This window comes from Chrysochloris asiatica, unplaced genomic scaffold (genome assembly GCF_000296735.1).
Source record: "Chrysochloris asiatica unplaced genomic scaffold, ChrAsi1.0 scaffold00022, whole genome shotgun sequence".
Lineage (NCBI taxonomy): Eukaryota > Metazoa > Chordata > Mammalia > Afrosoricida > Chrysochloridae > Chrysochloris > Chrysochloris asiatica.
The window spans coordinates 14,063,848-14,087,104 of NW_006408540.1; the positions used below are offsets into that span (position 1 = coordinate 14,063,848).

Sequence of the window (23,257 nt, forward strand, 5' to 3'; positions counted from 1 at the left end):
TCTAGTCATCACCTTAGAGGTACGCATATAGATATTGAGAAGCTAGAGGTGCGCATATAGAAAGATTGTCTACTATTTTTGTCTCTGAAGGTCATTTAGGTATCTGCGTGTGCACAGCATAATTCTTGAGATAGTTGCATCTTTTTTGTTGGGGTTTTACAGATTGTTCATATGGTTTGTCTGTTAGGCCAGACCAGGTTTTTCTTGCTGGATAGGCAGGGGTAAAGGGCTCTGCACAAGTTAACGTTAGGGCTGGGACTCACAGGCTGACGTCATAAACAGCCGCCAAGCTCTCTCCCTCTGTGCCGTGGGAAAACTGTGGGGTCAGCGCTGGACATTTTTTTGGGGGGGTGTGTCTGTAGGCGTCTGGGCTTGGCAAAGAAGGTGCGGCAGGGAAGAGGAGGAAAACGTGTAGAATGCCCCACACCTCCTTTTGCAAATGTCACTGCACCGCTTTTAGGGCCAGTTCCATGTGCAGGTCTGGCTGTAGCCCCACCCTTTGAACTCCACCTGGGTGGCGTGGCCACAGAGGAAATTCCATCTGGAGCGATTTCTCACTTGCAGTATTTTCCTTTATATCAAGATTTTTCCATTTGCGCATGCAGGAAACTGATGCCCTGGACCTTATACTGGATCCAGAGCTCTGGTGGTGTTCCATGAGTACAGCTTCTCTAGATTTTCAATCCCTTCCCGACGGAGCCTTTCCTACCTGGCTGTCTCTGCCACTGTCCAAACTGGAAGCGCCAAAGCACAGAATTTTAAATAAAAAATCTGAAAAATCTCTTAGTTTCCTAATTGTTATTTGTTATTTTATACCAATTTCTTCCTAAGAAAGTTAAGCTATAAGTGGAAGAATAACTGGGGAATAATTTTTAGTTTATACACATCTCATCTATCCATTTGTAAACTAGTATGCCCAAATTTAGCCACAATCTGTCAAACTACATACATCTGTAAAAGTTATTCGTATTTACACATGAGTGTCCCTGTTTCCCTGTCTCTAGGACATTTACATTCACGCAGGAGCAAACAGTACATTTGCTACACAGCACATGACTTTTGGGGAGCACTGTGACTCCATACAATACACAGTGAGTTGAGAACCATGAATTTGGCAGTGGAGCCCACCACTACTCTGTGGGAGACAGATGAGTGTTTTCACTTTTGCAAAGTTACACAGCCTTAGAAACACAAGAAAAACAACGTCACTATGAGTTGGAACTGACTGGATGGCATTTAACAACAACAATAAAGATGATATTTTGTACAGTTATCAATTTATTACACTAAATTAATCTTACCTGTAGTTTCCTAGCACTTTGTTGTTGACACTTGTCTTTCTCAACAATCTGCTGGTACAGTTTAGCTCTCAACACACGCATGGCTATTTCTTTGTTTTTTATCTGGGATCGTTCTTGTTGGCATTCTACTACTAGGCCTGAAAAATGACAGGATCAGAAGTAAACCAAAGCTTCCACAGGCCAAATAAATATAGAACTGAGGAACATATTAAAGGGGAAAGGTTAATCAGGCAAACATTAAATATAAAAGCAATGGACCAGGCTTTACCTGTGGGGATATGGACAAGTCTGACAGCACTGTCGGTCGTGTTGACGTGCTGTCCTCCTGCTCCTTTGGCTCGAAATGTATCTACTCGCAAATCCTTAGGGTCCACTTTCACATCTACCTAGAGCAAAAGTCAGTGTAAGAAATTCTACACTTAGTGAACACTTTAAAGCTAAATTTATCCCAAGATTTTTCAAATAGAAGGTACTATTTTGTGTTAAAATTAAGTCATAGCCATTAGACTAAGAGGAGAAATAATATATACCAAAGACTCATTAATCCCTACTCCAATGGCATGCTATTTCTTAACAATGACTTAAAATGCTATGAGATACTGAGAGTGCAGCGTCCAGCTGATATGCAGTGAGGGGAGATGCACAAGAATGCCCAAACTTGCAGATAGTACCCATTTGACCTAACTTTGATGGCTTGATGATCATAGCTCCACTAAAAGAAGATAAAAAATTTTGATAAAGGAAACAAGTGTATATTATTACAATTTGATGAACTTGACCTATACTAATGGATGTAGTAACTCAAAATACCAAATGAGAGCAAAGTTGTCTTCATCTTTCCCCCTCTTTATGAGGGGTGATATGAATGGGCAACTTAGACAGTGGCTACCTAAAATGGGGGGTGGGGTGGGGTGGTGCTATAAAGACACGAAATGAGTGCCTTACAAGTTTTCAAGAGGGAGTTTAGTTTCAGAGTGTGCAGGGGAAGGTAGAATCCCTACTCAATGGTTTTCATCTTGTCTAGACAGGTCTGGTGAAAGGAGAGGGGATAAGGCTCTTACGATTCAATAGTGAATAGCTGGTATCATACCTAATTGCAATTGTCACAACTATAAAGGTAGAAGTTTTGCTAACATAAAGGTGGGTAAAATGCTATGAGATCCCTGAGTTACGAAATTTTCCAAAAGTTTATCACTAATCATCATTCTCAGACAACCCAAACCAAACCTACTGCCATCAAGTTAGCAGGTATGTGGATACGAAATACCATGTTCTATCCAATTCAAAGAACATGACTGTGTTCTCTTAGATAAATGAAGCTCCCATTAAATAAGTTTAATTTTCAAATATATGAAGGACATAAAAGGAGTGAAAAGGAATGAGATGGAAGGAACAGGGAGGGAAGCAAGACAACTTTACAGCTGTGGTTTCTAAATGATGCAAATGATTGTTATCCATTCAGGTGCGGTCAAGTTGATTCCGACTCATAGTGATCTCCTAGGATACAACAGACCTGCCCTGCCCTAGAGGGTCTCCAAGGCTGTAGCCTTTATGGAAGCAGACTGCCACAGCTTTCTCCTGTGGAGCAGCTGGTGGGTTCAAATCACCAACCTTAGCCACTGCACCACCAGGACTCCTTCAATTGTTTCTACATGCCCAAAATAAAATTATAGAGGAAAGAAAAAGAAAATCCTAAAGTCAAACATAAAGAAATGAACAGAAAATCTTTATCGTATCGATAGCAAAGTCACACAGAAAAAAATAATTTCTGATGGAGTGCTGGTGTGGCGCGGTGGGTTACTGTGCCAGACTGCAAAGCTGTTTGAACTGCAAGGTTGGTTGTTCAAGCTCACCAGCTGCTCCTCAAAAACCCTATACAGGGTCGCTATGGGTCAGAACCAACTCAACAGTACTTCACAACAACACCAGGCATTCACGGTGGCATATATTCTAAAGACAGAATCTTAACCTTAGTAGTTTACCATTAGTATTTTAAGTACGCTGGGTAATAAAGCAAGTAAGTAAATACATATTAAAGTGATTAAGAAATAAGAGTTTCCCTCTAAGAGGTTGTTCTTGTTAGGTGCTGTCGAGTTGCTTCTGACTGTTTGACCCCATGTGACAGAGTATAGTTGCTCCATGGGGTTTGGAAACTGGAATCTTTATGAGAGAACCATCTGGTCTTTCTCCTGAGAAGCAGCTGGGTGGGTTTGAACTGTCAACCTTTAGGTTAAGCAGTTAAGCAGCTGAGTGCTTAACCACTGTACCATAAGGTCTTCCTTACACTAAGGGAAAAGAGAGAAATACAAAGTCAAGAAGCTAAGGAGGAGAAAACTCTTGTTAATGTTAAAACTGAATTGGTAATAGTAATATAAATTTGTGATTTCAAAACATATTTCCTAGTTTTGTCCATTGATTATTGTTGTTAAATGCCTTCAAGTTCGTTCCAACTTATAGTGACCCTGTATAGGGTTTCTGAGGCTTCTTAATCTTTGCAGGAACAGAAAACCTCATCTTTCTCCAACAGAGCAGCTAGTGAGCTTGAACCATGGACCTTCTGGTTCGCAACCCAGTGCTTTTCATATACCACTGACCAAATATGGACAATTTGAGTATCAAGAAAAATTCATTGAATTTATTGAATTATTAATTCATTGAATTAAAAAATAAATCCATGAATCTAGAATGAATTTGGAATCCTGGTGTGGCACTGTATGATAATATCTAAGTTGGGAGATTGTTCTAGCCATAAATAGGGAGACTTTATAGGATAAGCACTGCACTGCTAACCACAAGGTTGGCAGTTCAAACCCTCCAGCTGCTCCTCAGGAAAAAAATGAAGCTTTCTGTTCCCATAAAGATTTACAGCCTCAGAAACACTACATAGAGTCGGAACCAACTCAACAGCACTTAACAACAATGAACAACGGATTGCAATATGTGAAACCTGATTGTGTTCTGAGTTTAAAAAACAGCTATAAACATGGGACCGGGGAAACTGTAAAATGGACTGAATATTAGGATTACAGAATTACTGCTGATTTTCAGATAATGGTACTGTGCTTATACTGTGTAGGACAGTGTCCTTAATCCTAGAAGATGTATATTGAAGATGTGAAGGGTGAAGTCTCATGATGTCTGCTATGGTCTTTATTGTTGTTGCTGTTAAGTACATCGGGTCGACACTTTACTCATAGAGACCCTGTAAAGGGTTTCTGAGGAGCTGGTACAGTTGAACCACTGACCTTGCAGTAAGCAGTCCAATGCTTATTCTATAGCACCACACCAGGACCCCATCAGTCCTTTAGAGTTCATTGAACTGTACATATGTACATATATACGTATAGGAATCAAGCCAGGAGACTTGGTGGCAGTGGTTAAGGGCTCAGCTGCTAACTGCAAGGTTGGCAGTTCGAACACACCCAGTGACTCCTCAGAAGAAAGACCTGGTGATCTGCTTCCATGAAGATGAAAGCACAGGGAATCCACCTGGGCAGTTCTACTCTCTTACATGGAATTGAACTGATGTGAGTCAATTAACAACAAACAACAGAAATCTAACAGATGTGTCTCCTGGAAAGGTTATACAAGCTTTACTGTACTGACTTTTAACTCTCTCCATTTTTATAATGTTAAAAAAAATAATTTTTTATCTTAGCTATAGAATTTGTTATCTATAGAATTCATTTTCTTTTTTAAGATAGAGCTTTGTTGTTGTTAAGTGACATCAAGTCAGTTCTGACCCATAGCGACCCTGTATAGGGTTTCAAGGAGCAGCTGGTAAACTTGAACTACCAACTATGCAGTTCAAACTGACCACACATTCAGTCCAGGGCATTAACCCACAGCATCACACCAGGACTCCAGCTAGAGTTTAGGTGTGACTTGTTTTTTGAAAAGAAGTGAATTTTTATTTAAACAAACATCATTGTCATGGCTTAAAGTGGTAACTTTACATGGAGAAGAATTAAGGATTTCCCATTTGCAACTAATAAATTGAATCTGTAAGCAAGAAAATAACTGATTTTCCTAGCAGCTAAGGCTCCTTCTCTGTACAGCTCCTAAGTACAAGGATGCATTTCCCACGCCTCCAGGTCAGGTTACCTCGTCTGGCTGAGGAAGGACAATAACTGACATTGTTCCTGTGTGAATGCGCTGCATCCTTGAGGACAGGCCAACTTCAGGAATTCGCTGAACCCGGTGAATCCCACCTTCATACTTCAAATGCTTGTAGACATTGTCACCAGAAATTCGGGCGGCTGCGTGATGCAGCCCACCTAGGAATTAAAAAATATCCCAGTGTCAAAAATTCTACATTGAAAGGGGTTATGATCTATATGTAATCAGTCTAAGGCCTGAATCTAAGTACAGACCCTGAGGTGAGAACATAAAGTAGGTACAAAACTGTATATTCTCCCAATGTACATGTATTAAAATATTAAAAGAAGAATTTAAATGCAACTTAAGGTTATCGCTGGGTAATAGAATAATAGGACATTTAAATTTTTTATTGCTCTTTGTTTCTAATTTTAAAAAGTAGTAAACATGCTTTACTGTTATAATCATGAAAAAAAAATATTACTAAAAAAACCTAAGAATGCTGGGGACTCATCTACATTGAACTTCCCTGCACTGTCTTGGGTGTCTTGGTGTGGAGCTGTGGGTTAATGCACTAGACTGCAAAGTCTGTTTGAACCATAAAGTCAGTGGTTCAAGCAGATCAGCTGCTCCTTGGAAACCCTGTATAGGGTTGCTATGGGTCGGAGCCAACTCAACAGCACTTAACAACAACAATATGTAGTCTTATAACATAATAATTTTTTTAAAGTTTTTATTGTGAATTGAGTGATAGTTTTTATGGGAGAACATCAGCTTTACATTCAACCTGTCATATTTCATTTCATTGCAATGATTACAATCCCCTCCATGCATCATCATTCAAAAAGCATTTGCTTCCACTCCCTCTGTTTTTTTTTTGGATGTACACTGAAGCACTCAGGAATATATAACCATTCAAATAACCAAAGGGTACACCCTGCAAGCCTGCCCTCTGGTCATCAGCACACAGCCCCTCTTCCTTCCTGAGTCCAGAGTCCCCAGCAGCTCAATCTCTCCACGTCATTCCATAACATAATAATTTGATATGCTGAGTAACTCTATAGATCCTCCCAAGTTCTCAAGAGTCAATTGAAATTTACCTCTTATCAGTTGTTGATGTTGTTGCATTACCTAAATATGCATCGATAGGCAATATAGTGTAATCTTATCCATTTAAAACTACTTGGTATGTTTTTAAGTTTCTCTTAATGTACAAATTTGTCTGTCATCTTTTTCTTCATTGATATTAGTTTACTTTTGAGCCCATTGTTGCTGCCACTGTGTCAATCCATCTCATTGGGGTCTTCCACTTTTTCAAGAGGAAGTGACGTCCTTCTCCAGGTAACAGATCTGATAACAGATCTGAAGTACGAGAGATGCTAGCTTCTTTCCAGACAGATTTGTTTGTCCTCTGGCAGTCCAGGGTACTTTCAATATTCTTCTCCAACACCATAATTCAAATTAATCAATTATTCTATGATCTTGTCCAACTTTTCACTATCCAACTTTCACATGTATCTGAGGCTGTTCAAAATATCATAGCTTGGGTCTGGAGTATCTTAGTCCTCAAACTTATTTATTATCTTTGCTCTTGGAAACTTTAAAGAGGTCTAATGCAACAGATTTGCCTAATGCAATATACATCATTTGATTTCTTTTTTTTTTTTTTTTTAATCATTTGATTTCTTGACTGCTGTTTCCATAAGCATTGATTGTGGATCTAAGCAAAATGAAATCTTCAACAACTTCAAAGTTTTCTCATTTATCATGACATTATTTATTGATCTAGTTTTTTTTTTTTTTTTTAATTGTATTGATCTAGTTTTGAGGATTTTTGTTTTCTTTGCACTGAGGTGCAATCCATATTGAAGGCTGCAGTCTTTGATCTTCATCAGTAAGTACTTGTAAGTACTCTTGGCTTGTAGCAAGCAAGGTTGTATCATCTGCATATTGCAGGTTATTAATGAGCATTGATATATTAAACTGGGGTTCTTTTAATCCTCTGAAGACGACAAATTTAAAAAAATCATTTATGAACTCGAGGATTTAAGAGCATATCTAGCATGTTTAAGTCAACTCTAATTACTTGAAGCTCAACTTGACTTATCTTTGGCCAATGGAAGCATCTTCAAGCTAGCTCTCCAGATTTTTGACATGCCCCAGTTGTCTGATAACTTACTTGCTATGTTGTAACAAGATACTACAGGATCATCTTAAACATTTCTTGCCAGAGACCTGTAATTATAGCTATTTCTTCAAGAAGCCCTGTTTCCTTTAAGAGAGAAATTGTACTTCAAGACCACAATCTGGATACTTTGGGATGTTGATTGTGGTTTCTATGTCTTTTCAGTAGACAGGACTAGCAAATACTCATATAGAGAGACAATGGATCTTCTGTGTTTGTTTTTGTGCACATCTTGCAACTAACTGCCCTTTGTTTTAGAATATCTAAGGATGTTTATACAGCAAAAAGCTTTGGCACATAGCAACAATGTGTCCCTCCAGAGTAAGAAACTGTTTGCTGAGACTCTTACAAAAGAAACACAGCCTCTCTACAGCAGCAGCAGGCACCCATTACTGCTCATTATTTTAATAAACAAGAGTTCCCGAAGGCTGTGTGAGCAGATATCATCTGCCCTCTTCAAACAATGCTAACACCCAGGCTACAGGTACTGTGAATATTAAACGGTCCTTCGGCTCTGACCCATGGTAGGCTAACTTGTCAGTTTGAAAAAAGGGTAATATCTCTTCACAGTTCTTCAAAATTGGTACCTTCACTTTAAATTCAAGACCACAGAGCTTTTCATTCAAACTTTTATCTTTTTCATTCAAACTTTTTTTAAACTTTTATCATATCAAGAACAACAATTCTCAGACATACCATATTATATACACAATGGTCTCAGAATAAGAGTACTCATTTTAATATGCAATACAATGAGTGAAAAAGTTAAAACTTTTTTTCATGTGTTCTCCTCAGTCTTCCCCCAATTTTCACATGGCTATGTTGGTTAATGCACTGGGCTCCAAGGTCAGTTTGAAGCGCAAAGTTGGCATTTCAAGCTTACTAGCCACTCCTTGAAACCCTATAAGGTTGCTATGAGTCAGAACTGACTCAAAGGCACTTAACCAAAATAACATGTTATTGCTGGCACTTAACTACAACTGTTGTTGCTGTTTATACTGTTACTGAGTCAGTTCCAATTTGCAGCAACCCTGTATAGGGTTTCCAAGGAGCAGCTATTGGGCTTGAACTGCTGACCTTGAAATTAGCAGCCCAGTGTTGATGGTACAGTGCCACAGCAGGATGTTAGTTCTCAAGATAACTGTATACTTAATGCTCACTCTACTCCTCACATTCATCCCTCTCTAGTCACTTTGTTGTTGTGACTTTGAGTTGATTCCAACCCATAGGGACCCTGGATAGGGTTTCCAAGGAGCAGCTGGTGAGCTTGAACCACCTCCCTTGCAGTTCAAACAACTTTGTAGACTGCCGCATTAGCCCACAAAGCCACACCAGGACTCCTCTAGTCATTTTAGTTGTCTGAAACTTGAGATTCTTCAAAAAGGGCTCAAGGGAAGAATACTTCCTCAGTTCTTGTATACTGAAAATAGTTTATGTCCTTTATACTTTCAAGTCAGTTTTTGTTGTTGTTAAGTGCCATCGAGTCAATTCCTACTCATAGCAACTCAGTGTAGGGTTTCCAAGGAGCAGCTGGTGAGTTCAAACAGACCTTGTGGTCCTATGCTTGTCCTATAGTGCCACACAGGACTTGTATTTTACAATAGTAGACAGGAGAAACCAATATCCATAAGGTAGTTAAACACATAAACCTTTTAAAAACTCTCAAATTCAATCTTTTCTTCTCCACCCTTAGATTAATCTCATGCATATGCATATGGCCTTGGACCTCAGGCAGGGTAGATCCAGTAGGCCCTGGCCCTCTCCCAGCCTTTGTTTAACCAGCATGACATCTGCTTTAGGTAACTCTTGTTGTTGTTAAGTGCCGTCGAGTCGGTTCCGACCCATAGCGACCCTGTACAGGGTTTCCGAGGGTGTAAATCTTTACGGGAGTAGAAAGCCTCATCTTTCTCCCGCGGAGCGGCTGGTAGTTTCGAACCGCTGACCTTAAGGTTCGCAGCCCGATTCGTAGCCACTACGCTACCAGAGCTCCTTGTTAAGTGTAGTCAAATGTAGTCAACCCACAGCGACCCTGTATAGGATTTCCAAGGAGTGGCTAGTGAGTTTGAACCGCCGACCTTGTGGTTCAAACTGACCTTGCGATCCAGTGCTTTATCCCACAGTGCCACACCAGACTCCTTTAAGCAACTCTAGAAGCTGATTTTCCACCCTCAGTTTAAGCATTTTATCTCTTACATTCCTTTCAACCATTATAAAATCCAAATGAACCATGCCAAACCAAAAGTTCCACTTCACATGGTTCTTTCTTTTACAAAACCTCCTGGGGTTTTTTTGTGTTTTTTCCATGAGTCTAGAGTCATTGCAATGAATCTTATTTCTGACGTCAACTGCAAAAACCACGTAAGGACCATGTTTGACTTTCCCTGGCTTCATAAGGAGAAACAGAATTAAACCCAGAATCAGCCCGAGGCTGACAATGATGAAATGGAGGTCAAACATACTTCCACCTTACAACCTTTTTTCAACTCATTCTGACAGCAACCATCCCTCCCACAGCACTCTCTGCTTCACATCTGGGTTCAATAATCCATTGCAGTGGCCACACAGAACTCGTAACAATACTCATGGTTATGGGGTTTATTAGGGAAGTGAACAGGCTACAATTCAGGATCAAAACCAACTCAGGATGCAGCAGTTCTCCAGTCAAGAACGCCTTTTCTCTGCCATACTGCAGGCATGCCTCATTCTTGTCTTTCGTTTCTCAGCCACGTGGCATCTGCCTCAGACCATGGGCCTAGATTTTTCTTTCTCTTAAAACTCACATGCTGTTTTATACATATCCTATACTAATCCTGACTCATTAACATAACAAAGAAAACCTATCCCCATATGGATTATAACCACTACAGGGTTTAGGACTTTATAACACATATTTTGGGAGGGGGGTAACACAATACAATTCATATCATCATGTTAGGCAAAAATGGGCATTATTTTTAGATTAGCCTTGAAAATGCCTTAGGAAAGTATCTTTTTGGAGACTGGTATACTCTCTCTTAATAAACCCAACACTGGTGGTCTTCCTACAGCAATGAAGCACATTACTCCTTCATCCTCTTCAACACCAGATAAAGTAACCATGAATTTAAGAGATAGATGATAACGAAAATTTGACTGTTTACTATTTACAATTACTGTGGTAAATGGCCAGATTAAGAAAGGCACAAACTGAGAAAGACTAAAGTCACAGCAAATCTCTCTTACTCTGTCCTTTCTTGCCCACTCTGCACTTTTTAAAGTATCCCACCACCACCACCACTTTACTTCGTGTCGACTGTAACTATTTGGCTCTGCATGAGCTGAATAGGAGCAGGCTGCAACTTTACTCTTCATACAGTCGGAAGCTCCCTGGGTTCAAATTCAAGCTCCGTTCCACCACTTTCTAGCACTGTGTTCACAGGCAAATCACTTAACTTTTCCATGCTTTATTTTGCTTATTTGTACCTAATAATATAACTGTAGCCAATCATATTGCAGATTACATGAATGGTCTCAAGAAACTATAGGCACATGACACAGCCCTGAATTCAACCTGCTCTCCAAGGACTGTTGTGAGGAATTCCTGATACAAATACACTTAGAGCATTTGTAGTGTTGACATTTAGCTGTCAAGCGTTAGAAGTTGGTATAGAAGGCACAATTATCGCTATTATTTTAAGTGACCTTTCCTTGGATTCAACTGGTGAATCAAAAACCCAAACTCACTCCCACCTGAGTAGACTCCAACTCATCTCAACACCACGGGACAGACTAGAAGCATAAATCTTCATGGGAGTAGGCAGTCTTATCATTCTTCTGTGGAGCAGCTGCTGGGATTAAATCCCTGATATTGTGGTTAGTACCATCAGCGCTCCTTACATAATTGAAAACAGCCTAGCAAGCTTGACGGTTTAAACCTACCAGTAGCTCCTCAGAAACCCTACACAGGGTCATCATGAATCAGAACTGACTTCAAGGCACTTAACAACAATAGAGGGAGAGATAAAATAATGTATTTTACAGAATTCCTTTGCTTGGAAAATATTTCAATTTATTAGCTACCACAGCCACTCCTGAGAAACCCTATACAGGGTCACTATGGGTCGGAGCTTAACAACAATGAGAAGCTTCCATTTTGGTGTGGTATAAATTGAAGAATGCGGAGTTATCTGGGAAAAGGTTAGAAAGAGAGAAACACTGCCTTCAGAAGTGTATAGACCTACTCTTGTGATACAATGGTGAATAATTGTTATCAGGACAGATTGTGAGGGCTGGAAATGTAAAGGAAGACGTTTTGTAGCAAAGGGAGAGGAGGGATTAATTTTGCAGTCTAGGGGCGGAGGTCTCTGGGACTAAGCAAGGGAGAAGAGCGGAGAATGGAACTCTACTCAGGGAAGCGGTGATGCCAGAGATGGAGGCAAAGATGATGACGTGGAAAGATGGAGCAGCTGGGGACTTTGGACCTGGAGAGGGAGAGGGCCTGTGTGCTGATGACTGGGGGTGGGCAGGCTTGCGGGGTATACCCTGTGGTTGGTGGATGATGCATGGAGGGGATTGTAACCATGGCAAGGAAACAATATACGATGGGATCGATGTGAAGCTAATGTTCTCCCATGTAAACTCACATAACTCAAAATAAAGCATCCTATATGCTTCAATTAAAAACAAAACAAAACAAAAAAGAAGTGTATAGACCTAGATGGAGCATGTGCCAAGAAACAGGAGCTTCACATTTTGATATTTCTGTTTATTAAGGGTTTTTATAATTTTATAGTAATACTTTTTGACTTATCCTTGTACGTATCAATATATGTTAGATGCTTTCCCCCATTTCTCTACATTAGTCTTTCCCCAGCCACATCCTTTTCTCTTCTTGATAAACCAATTTTTTAAAGTATTTATAATTTCAATGAATAGAAGGTTGTTCTGAGTTTTTAAATGTACTGCCTTAAACTGAGCTCTCTAGAGAAGCAAAATCAGTGAGGAGTAAACTTAAACATTTATTTCATGCAGCTGTGGAGGCTGGTAACTCCCAAACCCATGAGTCAGGTTAGAGGCTTCTCAGGGGCTGACAAACCCAAAATGGGCAGGGCAGGCAGAAGGCTGCTGGCTCAGGCCCCAAGAACAAAAGGTGAGAGAATGATGAGTTGGTTGCAGGATAGACAGAGGGCAAGCTTTGACAGAATATTCCAATATATTGGATGCAGGCCGCACTCCAAGAAAACTCCCCTTTCAACTGACTGACTGCTCATATCACATCACAAAATGGGGAATGATAACATCAAATATCTGCCAAACCAGTGAGAACCATTGTCCAGCCAAGCTGACGCATCATCTTAACCATCACAGTATATAAGTGAAATATTGTAAATTTTTCCGTTCTTTAAAAAAAGGCTTTTTAACTTTTAAAAAATCTCTGTATTTTATTTTGCCAGTGTATCTGAAAGCAACGCTTCCCAGCTACTGCTTATTTGCTTTCCTTCCCTGGAACACAATCTCTCTTCCCATTACCAAATTCATCTCCCTTTCATTCTTCAGAGTTCTAGGCAAAATACCCATCTCAGCGGTCACTGAAGGCAGGTCCCACTATTCTCTGTGCTATGCTGCAGTTTCTGTCCATATTCCCCTTGAAATATAATATATTCCCTTTGCTTCCATAATTCTTTTTCTCATTCCTCATTCTTTTTCTGCGTATCTGACTGTTACTTCTCTTCTCTTTTGCCGGCTAGTCTACCTGTCTGTTGAAATGTGCCCATCCTCCAAGTCTTGGTGCCCTAAATGTTTATGCTTTATTTAACCTCTCTCTCAGGTAATCTCTCAGTATCAGGTACTACTTCTGTGTTGATAGCTATTAAATATCAAATGTCCTTCTCCAAATCTATTCTCTCACCAAAGCTCTAGTTTACAAAGCTAGCATTTACTGGATGTTTCTACATGGATGCCTATTATAGCATCAAATTTAATAACTGAAGAACCACTATTCATCATTATTCTTCCTGAATTGGTTTTACCTTCCAACGTTTATTTCACTCAATGGTGTGACTGAAGATCCCAACCCTCCTGGCTAGAACGATTCAAATTCCTGTGGCTCATCTCCCCTGTGTCAACATAGTCTTGTGGGATTTGGATCGGACAGCTTTAAGGCTAATCCCATGACTGCTAATATTTATTGTGATTTCTGAGTCGAAATCTGCATCTATAAGATGTGATTAATAAGTGCTGGGTTGTGAACCACAAGGTTGGCGGTTTAGCCCACCAACCACTCTGAAAGTGAAAGACGAGGCTTTCTGATTCTGCAAAGATTTACAGCCTTGAAACCTATACAGGGCTGCTATGCATCAGAACCAACTTGATGCTACTTAATAACAAATAATAGCCTCTCATAGGATTGTGAAGGTCAAACACCTTACAGTACACATGGGACACATGGGTAAGCAATAGCCCAGTGGTGTCCAGCTGGCCAATAAATTGTGCCCACTTTTCCTCTTGCTTGCATTACTCTTATAACCTCTTTGCATCTGCCTTTAATCTAGCCCCTTCAATCCATCCTTTATACTGTTGCTAAAATAATCTTGTTAAAAATATTACTTTATCACATTACATTCCTATTTGAAAAAACTTCACCAGCTCTTTTTGTTGTTGTTATTGGGTGCCTTTGAGTCTACTCCATAGGATGGAGTAGAACTGTCCGTAGGGTTTCTGAGGCTGTGAATTGTTATGGGCGCCTACCGCTGGGTCTTTCACCCTGTGGAGCAGCTAGGGGATTCAAACCACCAGTCTTCGGGCAGCTGAGCACCTAACACTGGACCACCAGGGCTCATCAGCAGCTTCTTACTGCCTGTCAATCATGGCTTATTCAGCTTTCGAGACTTAAAAACCTACCACGCAGATCTATGCCTATTACTTCCCATCACAAATATCCAAAGTAAAAAACAAGCCCATGCTGCCAACTTGATTCCAATGTACAGCAGCCTTACAGTGAGTAATCCTTGTAGGACCACTACAGAGAAGAACTGCCCCCATAGGGTCTCCAAGGCTGTAAACCCTGATGGAAGCAGACTGCCACTTCTTTCTCCCGTGGGGCAGCTGTTGAGCTCAAACTTATGGCTAGCAGCCAAGAGTTTTAACCACGGTGCCACCAGGGCGCCTTATCCCAAATATTTTTGTTGTTGTTGTTACTATTCTCTGAGTGAATCCGCCTCCTCACTGCCCCTACACATACACCACGCTCTTTCCCACCACTGTGCTGCAGTTCAGGCTGTTCCTCCCCTCCGCTCTCACTGATAGTCCTCCGGCCAGTCTTTAGAATCCAGACCAAATACACCTTAGGCCCTCCTGCTGCTTTTTATCTCCCTCTTTCCCTACTTTGATAGTCTGCAATTTAGGATTGTTACCCCTACTCTCTACCACTACAGCGTATCACTGTATAACCAAACACAAAATTTACAGATGGATTAAAAGAATGCGAAGAAGAAAGAAGGACTGGATTCCTGGTGTGGCGCTGTAGGATCAGCACTGGACTATGCACCACAAGGTCAGCAGTTCAAACCTACCAGCGGCTCACTAGAAACTCTATACAGGGTTGCGATAAGTTGGAACTGACTCAATAGCACATAACAACAACTATTTGGTTCTAAGAAGACTTCAGGGAAGAGTTTTGGTTAAAGATTATCTTAGGACAATAGTACAAAGAGTTCATCCACACTTCATGGCTTCAGAAAGTCTAGAGTCCATGAAACTGAAATTCTGTTCCGTATTTTCCCCTTTCGATCAGGATTCTTCTATGGACTCTGATCAAAATGTTCAGTGTTGGTAGCTGGGCACCATCTTGTCCTTCTGGTCTCGTAGCAAAGAAGGGTTTATTCATGGAGGCAGTGATGCAGCATGATGATTAGTGAATTGCATATGTTAGTGAATATCTGAAAATGATAACATCATCAACAATGCAGAATTTCATGATGTTATCATTTGCAGATATTCACTAAGTTATTCACAGATTAAATTTATAAAGAAGGCAATTATAATGAAAACTAAAACAGCCAAATGGTGCTCGACTTACATCAGAACCAATTTACAACACAGTCATCAGAGTAGAACCTAGCATAAATCAGAATTACCTGTAGTAAAAGCTTAATGGATTTGCACTGTTGATTATTGTTACCGATATTGATAAAATATGTGTTTTATCATTTCCAATTAGAGCAAAAGCTTCTTGGGGATAAAGGCAAACCTTTTCTGCAGTCCCAGAAAATCTAACACATCATTTAGGTACTTAGACCCACTGATAATACTTGCTGACTGTATCACATAACTGATGCTCTTTAAAGCGAAATGTAGTACTTCTTTTTCTGAATAATAGAGAGCAATGCTTGTCAAGACAAGGTATCTATCTCTCCTTTACAGTGCATTTTTCTAATTCAGATATTCCTTCCTAGTAGGGATGTTTCCTTCCTCCCACTCTCTTTTCTCAGTTAAGAGCCCTATATCAGCTTCTGTGGCTGATGAGCCTATGTCAGTGCTTAATAAACACAGATGGAATGTTGTTTTAAATGGGACTCATAATTTCGGGCAATATTTGAAGTAAAACAATTTTTAGCATTTTCTAGTGATAAAATACTCAATACACCTACCATAATCAGCTGGTGCATAATTCAGAAGTTCAAAGTTCCAGTGCTTATAGCATGAATAACTCTGGTACATGTCAAATATTTCCAGGGTAAATTGTTGGCAAATATCACCTAATACAAAGGAAATACAAAGAATATTCAGTCGACACAAGTTTTTAAGAGAATCATCTGTAGGCAAAAAACCAAAAAGAACAAACCTACTGCCACTGAGTGGCTTTCTGCAGGACAGAGCCGAAGTCCCCACAGGGCTTCCAAGCCCATACGTCTTTACGGAAACAGACTGTCACATGTTGTTTCCTGCAGAGGAGCTGGTGGATTCGAACAGCTGACTTTTCAATCAGCAGTTGAGCACTTAACCACAGTGTCACCAGGGCTCCCTTCTGTAGATAAAGGCTCTCTGGAAATGAGTAACTATTTTCTGAGTTAAACATATTGAAAGGGTGTTTAAAATGATAAACATGTCAGATCATGGTACAATTTAAGTACTTTGAAAGTCATTAAAAAAAAGAAACTATTTTATCCAGAGATAATCTTTAAACCTTAAGCCAAATTTATCTTCTGAAGTCTTCTTAAAATCAAACGTCTGTTTACCTTAACTAGTAAAAACTGTCTGCCTTGACCATGATGGTCTTTAAGGTGATGGCAATTTGAAAGATTAACTAGGAGCCTTTGGGAGCAGTGAGTTTATGTTAATAGGAGAGGAACAACTCCGAAAAGGAGGGCAAAATGGCTGCTCTACTTGAAAAACGTCACTCAGGGGTACATGTAGAATCGGTTGACTTGGTGTTGCTGTATATATACTCAACAACAATAAAATGAATTTTTAAAAATAGATAGGGGCCATTCAAAATAAAAGTTAACTTTTTATTTTATTTATTTATTTTAATTTAAGGTTTTTATTGTGGATTGAGTGAAACTTTACATGGCACATCATCAGTTTCACATTCAACCATTCATATAACTTGTTTCATTACATTGATTATAATCCCTTCCATATACCATGAGTTAAAAGTATTTCTTTTTTAAAGTAATTTTTTACTGACCTCCAGTAGTTCTTCCAGATGTTACCTCTAAAATCACATCATTTTTGTCGTATTTCTCCTTTGGCACTAAACTCTGGAAAAGCTGAAAACAAAACCAAAAAAAAAATAACATCGATATATACATTTTCCTTGCTATACTATTTAATAGTAGGCCTGATGGTCAGTAATTAAAGTGCTTGTCTGTTTACAAAAAAGTCAGTGGTTCAAATCCACCTTACATTTCATAAGAGGAAAGTGTGGTAGTCTGTTTCCATAAAGACTGCTGTTGTTGTTGTTAAGTGCTGTCAAATTGGTTCCAACTCACAGTGACCCCTATATAGGGTTTCCAAGGAGCAGCTGGTGGGTTTGAACTGTTGACCTTGTGATTTGCAGTCCAGTGCTGATCCACAATGCACCACACCAGAAGTCCTCCATAAGATTACAGCCTTGGAAACCTTATGGAGAGGTTCTACTTTGTCCTACAAGGTCACTATGAGTAAAAAGTGTAATGAGCTTGGTTTTTCAGTGTTATCACTTATTACTTATATCATTAAATAGTATACTTTTACTACTTCAGCCCTGGTGTGGTGCTGTAGTATCAGCACTGGACTGGCAGTTCAAACCCCCCAGCTGTTCTCGGGAACTCTATACAGTGTCACTATGAGTGGGAACCGACTCGATGACAAACCACAATAAGTTATTTATTATTTATATATAAACGATCCTAGAACATTAAGAAATCAGTAATCAACAAAATTATATAGCATCCCAATTTAGGTCCTGCCCTAAAATGCTGCAATAAGTATAATATTAGATCTTAAATAACTGCTTAATTCATGCTAACAATGAAGTCACTTGTCAGGATATACTTGCTCTTCAGTGCTCATACTGTCTTAATTTTCTTAACTGCAGAAATTTAGATCAAAGTACAGTGTTCCATTCAGTTTTCTTCAGACTTTGCCACTGATAATTACTTGTGAACACTAGCTTCTTTCACTTAAAGCTTTGAACGTCTTCATTTGGGGAAAGTAAACTTTTAATAATACAACTGTTTATTCTCTCCTGCCAGAAAGGCATGAATGTCAGCAGGTACCGTGCCTTGCCTGTACTTTGTTTTAAAAGTGTTAAGGATGCCCAAGATTAAGGATCAAATAGATTCCCAGACAACAAAAAGGGGGTTTCTAACAAAGAAAGTACTTTTATCTTAGGAAGAAAAATGATTTTATTGTTATTAAAAGGGCCTTCAAATAAAGTTAAGAACACCTACGTATTTTGTGTCTCCCTAAAACCAAAAACACCAAACCTGTTGCTTCAAGCTAATTCTAGTTCATGGTGACCCCATGCATGTCAGAATAGGACTGTGCTCCATCAGGTTCTCAGAGCTGATTTTTCGCAGGTAGATCATCAGGCCTTTCTTACAAGATGCCTCTAGGTAAACTCAAACTCCCAACCTTCTGGTTAGCAGCTGAGTCCTTAACCATCTGTGCTGCCCAGGGAATCCCTGCCTCTCTCCACTGCCTTTTCTAAATACTCTATGTCTACTGAAAATTACATAGTTGGTGGTGGTGAATATTATGCTGGTCAGACATCTTGCTTCTGTCTTTGATACGCTGGTTAAATCAGGAATAAAAGTAGCTGACAACTCTACCTCGGCATGCTTAGCCCCTCAAAACCTTCACTCCTGGATTTCTTAAGTGGGGAGGACCAAAGACAGGAGGAGGACAAACTGGTATACAGCACCATGTTCTCTACTGTTTGTGTAGAAAGTCATACTTTGAACCAGAAGGAGAAGAAACCATCATCAAAAGAAAAATTTTCCATTTACTTGTCTGGGAGGTAACAAAAGTGAATTTTCAGTTTCAACATGGCTGGTAATCCTAGCAGATGTTAATAAAGTATCATGAGTCTTGAGAGACTAGTATACTGGACCCTTACTTGTTGTCAGGTGCCGTGGAGTAGATCCCACCACTAAAAATTCCGTATGACAGACCAGAACTTCCTCATAGGGTTTTCTTGACTGAAGTCATTATAAAAGCCAGGTCTTCCTCTTGAAGACACACTGGGTGGATTCAGACACTTGTTGTTGTTGTTAAGTGCCATTGAGTTGGTTCCCATTCATAGCGACCCTGTATAGGGTTTTTAAGGAGCAGCTGATAGGTTTGACCTGACGATCTTGTGATTTGCACAGTCATTGCTGATCCTACAATGCCACACCAGAAGTCCGGAACCTTACAAGACCTAACTAAAAACTTGTTTTAGACAACTGAGTCTACACCTATAATTTCATTATATTCTATCCAGACTACAGATTTTCAATCTTAAAAAGTTATCATTAACTGTGTCCTTTCTAGTGCTTAAAACCCAACTATTTTCCCAATTGTGAACTAAATTTTTTCACTGGTATGAGTTTCCTTTCCTGGGAAGTTAACAAATTCAGATTTGGAATTCTTTTTAGTTTTTAGGAACTTAATTTTATTCTTTGACACTACCGTATCTTCCAACTCACTTGGTAGCAATCTACAGCACTGAGCTTAGTTTAATCATTCGTTCAAAATAAAATCAGTTGTAAGTTGATTCCATTTTTGTGGCACCCCATGTGTGGCAGAGAACAACTGTGCTCCATAGGCTTTCATGGCTGCCACCTTTTGGAAGCAGATTATAAAGTCTATCTCCCCAGGGGTCTCTGGGTAGCTCTAAAAGTCAACCCTTTAGGTTAATAGCTGAAAGGCTTAATAAGCTGGTATCCAGAAAGTATTCTGAGCATCAAAGCATAGTTTAGCAAGAAAAATACACATTACAGAGAAGAAAGACTTAATAAGCTAGTGTCTGGAAAGTAGTTTCAGCACAATGCATAGTCTAGGAAGAACAGTGTCCCTTCAGAAGAGCTCCACTGAGATTAGGCTGTCGTCTAAAACATACCTCATTATATAACATATTGATTTTCTGATCAATAGTTTGTCTTTCTTCTAGTGCAAGTTCTTGTAATTGCTTTTCATCTTGTTTATTCAGACCTGAAAACCAGAAACAAAAATAATGGTAAAAGTTCAAAAGTGCTAAGAAACTTTCAAAACAGCCACTAGTTCTTGCCCACTAAATTTTATTTCTCTTGTAAAGGCCAAGGATTACGCAAAAAGAACAGTTAAAATAGTTGAAGAATGTTGACTAACAAGAACTTACTAAGCATATTCAAAACATTGAGGTTCAAAATGACAATATGACCTTGCCTGTAGGAGCTGGTGATCTGAATGTCTTTAACACTGAAATCTGTAATTATTCAAACAAAAGGTTCAAAACTGAACTGCTTCATTAAAAATATAAACTTAAATAAGGTAAGTTTTGGAATAAATTGGAGTGGTCATATCCTGTCTAAAGATGACAGCTATTACTCAGTGCACTGTGATGTGGGTCTAGCATGCCTCTAGCCATCAATCAATCTTTCAAGAAAATCAAAAATAAAACACTGAAAAATGGAAAGCTCCTAAATTTTATATAGTCATATACAGTATAAAATGCATTGCCATCGAGTTAATTCCAACTCACAGTGACCTGAGAGGACAGGTCAGAACTGCTCATAGGATTTTTTAAGGCTGTAAATCTGTATGGAAGGAGACTGACACATCTTTTGCCAGAATAGTAGCTGAGGAGTTCAAATCACCAACATTTTAATTAGCAGTTAAGCAATTAACCATTATGTAACCAGGACTCCAAATTTGCAGTACACATTTTCACAAAATAACATTTGTGTCAAAAAAAAAAGCACATCTTTGCAACTTCTGCTTTATGGGAACAACAATTCTTTTCAATCACTTCAAAAGCAAAAAATGAAATCATAGATTTCTAACAAGTAAGATAACAATGAATTAGTATCCAAGTATGGTGGAAGATACTCTGGTAGTGTAGTGTTTACGAATTGGGCTGCGAACCTTAAGGTCAGCAGTTCAAAACTGCCAGCTGTTCCATGGGAGAAAGATGAGGCTTTCTGCTCCTGTAATGATTTATAGCCTCGGGAACCCTGTACAGGGTCTCTATGGGTCGGATTCGACTTGACAGCACTTAACAACAACATTGGTGGATTCCATCACCTTTGACTCCACTGATTTAGATGTCTAGATACTTCATTTACCAGTTGTGATGGTTGCAAACGGAGGTAGAAATGTGTAATGCCCCATAATTGTAGAGAAGAAATTAGAAAGTAAACATGATCTTTTTAAGCACCCTTGTTGTTGTGAAGTGCTGTTCCGATCCATGGCGACCCTATATAGGGTTTCCAAGGAGCACCTGGTGAGCTTGAAAAACCACCAACCTCGCAGTTCAGACAGCTTCGTAGTCTGGTGCATTAACCCACAGCACCACCCTTGTTGTTGTTGTTGTTGTTAAGTGCCTTCGAGTCGGAGCCGACCCATAGCGACCCTGTACAGGGTTTCCGAGGGTGTAAATCCTTACGGGAGTAGAAAGCCTCATCTTTCTCCCGCGGAGCGGCTGGTAGTTTCGAACCACTGACCTTAAGGTTCGCAGCCCGATTCGTAACCACTACGCTACCAGAGCTCCTTACAGCACCACCCTTAGCCCCTCAAAAACTTCACTCCTGGAGTCACAATTGTCAAAGAGAAAAGACTCTCTCTTTTTTTCCCCAAGTTTTTATTGTGAATTGAGCGATAGTTTACATGGGAGAACATCGGTTTTACACTCATCGTTTCATTGCAATGATTACAATCTCTTTCGTGTATCATCATTCAATAGTATTTGTTTCTATTCCTTTTGTTGATTTTTGGAGGGGCTGGGGGATGTACACAAAAACACTCAGTAATATATAATAATTTAAACAACCAAAGGGCATATTCTGCAAGCCTGCCTCCTGGCTACCAGCACTCAAGTCTTTTTCTTTCCATGAGTCTAGAGTCTTCAGCTGCTCCCTCTCTCCATGTCCTCATCTCTGCCTCCATCTCTGGTGTCACTGCGTGTATGGATAGGGTTCCACATTCCGTACATGCTCTTCTCCCCTGATGATCCTAGGGTCCTCTGTTTCTGGACTGAAAGATTAACTACTCCCCCCTTTTTGTTACAAAACTTCTACCTTTACAGTTGTGACAGTTGCAATTAGTCATGGTAACAATGACTCACTATTGAATCATAAGAATCTTATCCCCATCTCCTTTCACCAGACCCATCTAGACAAGATGAAAACTATTCAGTGGGAAGTCTACCTTTCCCTGCACACTCTTAAACTAAAATCTCTCTTGAAAACTTGTAAACCAGTCCCTTTGTACCTTTATAGCACCCTCATTTTAGGTTGCCCGTCCCTATCTACCCAGTGTACAGAAGGGATAGCATTGATACTTGATGTGAAGTCTCCTTCGCTCTCAATTGGTATTCTGAGTTATTACATCCATAAGTATAGGTCAAGTTCATCAAACTGTAGCAACTTACACTTGTTTCCTTTATCAAAAATTGTTTTTTTATCTTCCTCTAGTTGAATTCTGATCATCAAGCCATCAAGGCTAGGTCAAATAGGTACTATTTGCAAGTCTGGGCATTCTTGTGCATCTCCCCTCACTTCATATCAGCTGGACACTTCACTCTCAGCTCTAGCCCTCTGTGGCTATGTCCTTATCCATGTGTTCAGGAGTTCCCAGGTCTCACCACACTTTGGACTAACCAGCCCTTCCTCTTCTCTCTCTCATCTCCAGGTCAACAGAAGTCTATGGAACATGGTTGAACTTAGCCCATTTCTTCATTGCTGCCTTTCCCTCTCTTCCACTCATCAGTAAACCAACATGGTCGTCAGCAAGCTTACATGCCTGCTCATGTGTTCCCTCTGAATTTCAGTCTTGGAGGGGGGTTTGTCCTAAAGGGACTTAACTGCTCCCCTTGATGAGTCCCCAGCGAACAACTTGCTCGTTCTTGTAGCAGCCTATCAGACTGCTATTTTTGTTTTGGATTTTTCCTGTGGCTCATTCTTTCAAGAAGTATCTTCCAGAAAAAAAGAGTAATCTGATACAATTTGATGAAGCTGACCTACACCTATGG

The 23,257-nt window shown here is 39.7% G+C and overlaps 1 protein-coding gene across 1 annotated transcript in view; it reads right to left on the bottom strand.

Moving 5' to 3' along the window:
* Positions 1-23,257, bottom strand: part of MTRF1 (mitochondrial translational release factor 1) — a 48,305-nt gene that overhangs the window by 19,686 nt on the left and 5,362 nt on the right. Inside the window, exons 3-8 of the mRNA XM_006837606.1 lie at positions 20,150-20,241; positions 17,252-17,333; positions 16,212-16,319; positions 5,406-5,578; positions 1,570-1,687; positions 1,302-1,438 (exon numbers count right to left, since the gene is read on the bottom strand). Coding sequence (XP_006837669.1) covers positions 1,302-1,438; positions 1,570-1,687; positions 5,406-5,578; positions 16,212-16,319; positions 17,252-17,333; positions 20,150-20,241 — 710 coding nt within the window. The remainder of the gene's footprint in view (positions 1-1,301; positions 1,439-1,569; positions 1,688-5,405; positions 5,579-16,211; positions 16,320-17,251; positions 17,334-20,149; positions 20,242-23,257) is intronic.